Source organism: Thalia democratica, chromosome 6, assembly GCF_965202585.1.
Source record: "Thalia democratica chromosome 6, ktThaDemo2.hap1.1, whole genome shotgun sequence".
Taxonomy (NCBI): domain Eukaryota; kingdom Metazoa; phylum Chordata; class Thaliacea; order Salpida; family Salpidae; genus Thalia; species Thalia democratica.
Window position 1 is genome coordinate 19,777,803 of NC_139170.1, and position 6,247 is coordinate 19,784,049.

Consider the following 6,247-nt stretch of genomic DNA (forward strand, 5'->3'; position numbering starts at 1 on the left):
AAAAAGTAATGCATTAAAACCGGAATAAGTATTAAGTAATAAAAGTTTATATAAGTATAATGAAACTTTGATAAACAAAAAAAAAAGCTCTACTCATAATAGCAATGACAACAAGGTGACATGTTTTATATCAACACATATCAAAAATATTTTTAATGGAAGTTTATGATTGAAAATAAGTTGAATATACATTTTTACTTAGTTTTTAAAATTTAACTAATAATTTTTAATAGTTAATTTATTATTTATATATTTTTTTAATTCAGACATTAATGTTTTCCTTATGATTTGCTAGTTAAATTATTATCTTAATAGATTTAAAAAAAAAATTATTGTATATTGATGTCATATCAGAAAGAGGTTAGTTCATTTTTGCAAAGTTGGTCATTAGAGTTAAACAACCCAGAAGATTTGTTCAAAATCATTTTAAAGTTATCTCCGTTACTTGGAAATCCATTTCCAATAAAACGTGTTGATTTAGAACAAACTAATACTAATAAAAATATTCATGACAATGGATTCATTGATAAAAAGCTGCGTCCAATTTGTACTAAGCTTGCAACTAAGTTAATGGACAAATGTGAAGCTAAGCTTAAAAATGAGTTTTGTATACCAAACAAGCTAACTACTAATTCAAAAAGTATTGATTTAGAAGATTTATGTTGTATTTTAGAAAAATCTACTTTCTTAATTGGAATGGAAGCAACAGAAATAAAACTAAAGCTCATAACATCTGGGGTAATGAAAAAATTAACTGAAATATACTTAGGTCAACTACCATCGGAAGACTGTGATATAGAAGAGTTTGAAATTCAGTTTTTAAAACTAGTTACAAGAGTGGAAATGCTTATTGAATTTATCTGTACTGTTTTAAGTAGTGGAAACTTTGTGTCTTCTAGCAATCAAATTAAGGATTTTGTATTTAAAGGTATTCTTAAAAACCTTACAAATCAGTTTTCAATGTTTTGTGAAGCTTTAAAACCAACAAGTAAAAAAGCTTGTATAACAGAAAGTGTTGAAAATATTACATTTCTTGATATGTATGATAAAGCAGATAAAAAACTTAGGTCAAATGTTCTTTTTTCAGTTGCTAAAATTATTGATAGTTACCTTAATTTAGAATTAAAGCTTAATAGTTTTCAAGTTTTAACTATTTTTGAAAATTGTCAGCAGCAGAAAATTGAAAAAGGAGTTTTAAAAGTAAGAAACCATATTCACCAACATGCCAACAAACTAGATAGTTCAATAAATTTTTCTAAAACTTTTCAGTTTAAACATAGACAATTAAAAAACTGGAATTGGAGTTCTGCTCTTAAAGACATAATTAGTGTTTTAAGTGAAAATATGGTTGAAAGGATTAGAACCACTTGTGATATTTCACTTGAAAAGCTAAACACTATTTGTGTAGAAAATAACTTCAACTCAATTACACTTACCAGTACTTCTAATATTTCTCAAAATATTTTAAAGGAGTTTTACCAATCTAAGTATGTAATAAAAGAAGTTGGTGAAATTTTGTTTTTAATTTGTAAACTAGTACCATTAGCAAAACTTGGTTGTCATGATCAAACAATGGGAAAACTTCTGTTTAGTTTTTTAGATGTCACAAACCAAGTTATGAAAGACATAAAGCTATTTTTGACTTTAACAATTGAAAAATTACATCATAACCAGGACAATTGTTTAATTTATAAACTTTTGAGTACAGTACTCACAATAAACAGTGTTCTTAAATATTGTGGAAAATGTATTTATGAAGAAAAGAAAGCTCCTTTTTATGTAAGCTTACAAATTTTTAATCGAATAACCAGTCAGCTTTATCAAGTTTTAGTTCAGAAACAAGTAAATTTTATTGCTACAAAACTATTACAAAGTTTTACTTACAACAATATTTTTAAAAATAAAAAAATATCTCTTATAGATCCATTAAATATTTTTTCTATTCAACTTAAACTGTGGCATACTATATCTTTAGAATTTCATAAAGAAATAGACAATTACTTTTCTAGTATATATCTTCTTTCAATCAAGTCTGAAGTTTTAATAGACTCTTTGAGAATATTTATAAATAGATTTTGCCTTTGCAATGAAGTAAAAGAAAATTTGTCTGATATTGCAATAGTATTAAGTTTTACTTGGAATTTTCTCAAACAATATAGTAACTTTCAGAGTGTGTGTAATCCTGGAAGTCTTTGTTTAAATTACCAGACACTAAATTTTTCAAAAAAAATTATTCTATTGAGTAATGAACTTTTTACTGCATATATCTTACTTACATGTCCTTTATATGAGCTTTGTGAGGCTTTGAAAATAACGGAAAAGTTTCAAAAAGTTGATAATTATAATGAGTTTTCATGGTTGACTGCTATTGATTCAAATAAGTTTTGCTCTGAGTGGAAAGGTTGTGTGCAAAATATGACAAATAAACAGTTATCAGCTTGCATTATAGAATTTTTGTGTAATAATCCTACAAAAACTGAATTCTTAGTTCACTTGCTGAACATAAGGAAACATTTTTTTTCTAAAAAGCTAGTTTCAGGAAGTATAGTTTTACCTAATATGGAGCTTGCTGAAGTTCAAACCTTAGTTTTTTTTGTTTTACTCAGTATAGACCAATTGTCTCCTAGAATTTTATTAGAAAGCATTAGATCTTCAAAAATTGTTTTGTCTGAAAGAAAACTGATCAAGTTTACATATTTAAAAGTAAATGATGAAGTAAGAACTCCTTGGCAGAAAGTTGTTTATCAAATTGTAATGCCAATAGCTAAATTTTCTGTAAAGCTCATGTTAAATTACTTAAAAAGTAAAATATATGTACCAGAGACTATCAATTTCATTAAGTCACAAAAGAAAGATATAAAAAATCTCATATTAGATTCAACTTTAGAAGAAACTTACAAAAACTGTGTAAGAATACTATTAAAAACTTTAAGAAGTCAATCTTATGCTTTGTCTGATAATCAATGTAATTTATTAATTGAATTAAGTAAAGAAACAAATATTTCAGATGCTAAAATTGAGTTTCCATTTAAAACTTTTGGTGCAACTGCTATCATATATGCTGTACATGTAGTACTGTCAGACACATCTATCTTGTCTCATTTTTTGGCTTACAAAACTATTAGTTCAACAATGAAAGATGCTATAAAGTATGTTTCAGATATTTTGATGTTTCCTAATAATAGATGTGAACTTTCTGTTGAGTTTGATCTATATATCGATGATATGAATCACCTTTTTGATGAGTCAAGTTTTTTATCAGAAGTAAATCATCCTGATGTACTTACAAATGAGTTTTTGTTCAGTTATGAACATTTTTCTAAAACTGAATTACCTACTTCAACAAAAATATTACAACAGATTATTATTGAGCAAAGTGATGATATAATTATACAACTTTTAAGCTCAAAAAACAGTTAGTTTTAATTGATTCTATAATTGTTTACTAAGTTTTGCGTCAAAAATTGAAAAAATGTTTGATTGTACTAATTTGATCATTAGAACACAATCTTTCTGTAGACTGAGCAAACCAGCAAAGGGTACCTTTATGGTAAAACATTATAAACTGTGTATGTAGATTGACAACTGTAAGTTTTTGTTTTGCGGCTAACTGTCAAACTTCAATAAGAGAAAAACCAGGTCTCAGTCTACTGAAGGCTTGTCATCTGATTAATGAATTAGTATTATTAAACCTTATATGTTAACTTGAGCTTGTCTCACGCCACATAAAAGTCCAAGCTTAGACTCCGTAGACTTTTGCTGTTGTTTTATCGGATAAATTAAAATCAAAGTTTTATTGTACTGCAGACATGAAAGGTTGAAACTTAATTTATAAATAGTTATTTTGATATGAAAAAATGTTAGTCATGAGTTTTTGAAAAAAACTTATAAAATATGTTAAATTTTTTAATGAAATATTCGAATAACTATCTTTTCTAGTAAAATATCAAAACAAGTTTGTTTGAATACTATAGAAACACTATTCAAATTTTACAGAAATTAAAGCGTTTCCTTGTTCTACATTAATAACACAGTTCTGCATATATATTAACTGGTTGTTACATAAAAGTTGTTTAACTGCAGGAATTAAATTGTACAATTAACCTATTTCATTATATAGTCTAGATCTGCGGCCTTAATGTACTTTGCAAATACATTGAAAAAAAACATGATAAATTTTTAAAATGGCTCTTACTTTAATAACTACTAATTACTAGTGCTTTGTAATTGTTGTTTTTTTTTTTTGATTACTACAATCGCCCGAAGAGTTCGTTTTTTAAGAAAAATAAAAAAGCTGCAAACCCTTGGTCTAGTGTCTAATCTAAGCGTCAATTAAAAGTTTCCACCTAAATTAATTTGCCAAGTTTTGATTGTTATTTTAGTTAGTTTGCTCTAACTTTTGTTATTTGTTTTAATTTAGTTACAAATCTTTAGTTTTAATAAAATTATTTTAAAATTTTTTTAGAGACCTTGGTAGAACCTTTCTATGTCCTTGAAAAATTAAAAGAACTAGATTGGAATGTACAATTAAGAAACCTTCTTGGGTCGATTTCTCGTGAAAAAAGTAGAAGCTTATTGAAGAAGCGCCTAAAAAACGAAAAGCTTAAACAAACTGATTATCAGTTAATTGACAATATTGAAAAATTTCTTGCTGAAACATAGTTTTAGTTTGCTTTATTTACTAGCTATAAATAATTTTTATGTTAGGTTTTTAAAATACTCAGAGCTTTGCCTTACTTTATTTCAATAACTAAATTAATTCAACTATTAGGTATGACAATTTCAAAGTTTAGTCAATGTTTAAAGATAATATATTTGTTTCAACATTTTTCACATCATGTTAGACGCTTATAACATTAATATTTTTTTTGTATAAGCAAACGACTCTTAAACTACACCTTTTTACAGACTAAATAAGAAAATATACTCGCATAAAAGTATACAGGTGTGTTAATAAATATATATTGTTGTACATTTAAAATAGAAAAAGTGGATACTTTTGAATACCTATTTAAAAAGCAATAAAGAAACATAAAGTTTTACTTTCAAATAATTTCTAAATCGATAAATCAAGTTTTTGTTATATTTTTATACTTTCTTATTTGTTAAGCACTCTTTAGTCTAGTGGTTAGGCATTCCTGTTTTTTATTTAAAGGTACAATACACATAATTTTTGATTAAGATTCAATAAGCTAGTATCATAAATTTACTGTTTCATTTTTGATGTACTTTCAAAATAACATATGCAAAACACTTTAAGACTAAAGATTATTACTAAAAACTCTTTATTTTAACTCTGTTAGGTTATGATTTTTAATATACTTAAAGTATTTTTTTATGCAGTATATTAGTTAAAATATTTTGTTAAAATTTTGAATATTTTAGAATGTTTAAATGAATTTATATATGTTTTGTCATTGAAAGGATTTTGTTTTTCGTTTAAAAATAATAACTCAAAAAATATTTTAAAAGGAGTTTACTGTGACTTTATAATATTTGAACTAAAGTTTTAAGACACTATTATGTTCTTGAAAATTGTTTATGATTATGTTTATTCTTTTTGCTTTTGTGATTACTTGTTAACAACATTTTTTAAATAGTTCCATTAATAATCTTGAATACTTTTTATTGCATGTTTGCAAAAACTGACCACTTTTGTATTAGTTTTTAAACTTTGAACTAATAATGTTCCGAGAAAATTTAGTTGGTCATTAAAGCAGATAATGATTTTAGCAACAACGCCTTTTAAACTAAAAATTTATTTAGTGTTAATATCAATAAACAATTAAAACCTAAAAATAGTACTAATCGTCTGAGCAAGTATTTCCCGATCTTTTTTAGAGTAACCCAAAAAAAATTGTTATGTAAGTACCTTTTTAGTATATAGTTATTAGTATTAAGTTAATTGTTTATTTTAAAGCTAGTTTATAATATACTAGAAGTTAATAAAAACTATAAAAAACTGGTTTAAAATAAATATCTTAAAGTTCTCTTTTATTATTATCAAAGATTTTAAAGTTTTTGTATAGGATATATTTATGACGTGTTTTTAGTTGATCAATAAAAGCAATATTTTATAACTACAAAAACCATTATCTACTGTATTTAAAATTAAAAAGTAGGTTTTTGAGAACTTTCAATTATTGTAACCATGAAGTTGAGTTCCGTAGCAACATAAAGTTAATTATTGAAACTCACCTAGTTTTACAAAACATTGGCTGAGTTTTCTCTTTGTTTAAATTAAGGG

At 25.1% G+C, this 6,247-nt stretch overlaps 1 protein-coding gene across 1 annotated transcript; it reads left to right on the top strand.

The window, feature by feature from the left end:
• The first annotated feature begins 2,292 nt into the window (after positions 1-2,292).
• LOC145838210 (uncharacterized) lies at positions 2,293-5,279 on the top strand. Its single transcript, XM_082945770.1, has 2 exons — positions 2,293-3,415; positions 4,466-5,279. Exons 1-2 carry the CDS (start codon positions 2,416-2,418, stop codon positions 4,660-4,662), a joined length of 1,197 nt encoding a protein of 398 aa, XP_082801896.1. The 5' UTR covers positions 2,293-2,415; the 3' UTR covers positions 4,663-5,279.
• Positions 5,280-6,247: the final 968 nt, after the last annotated feature.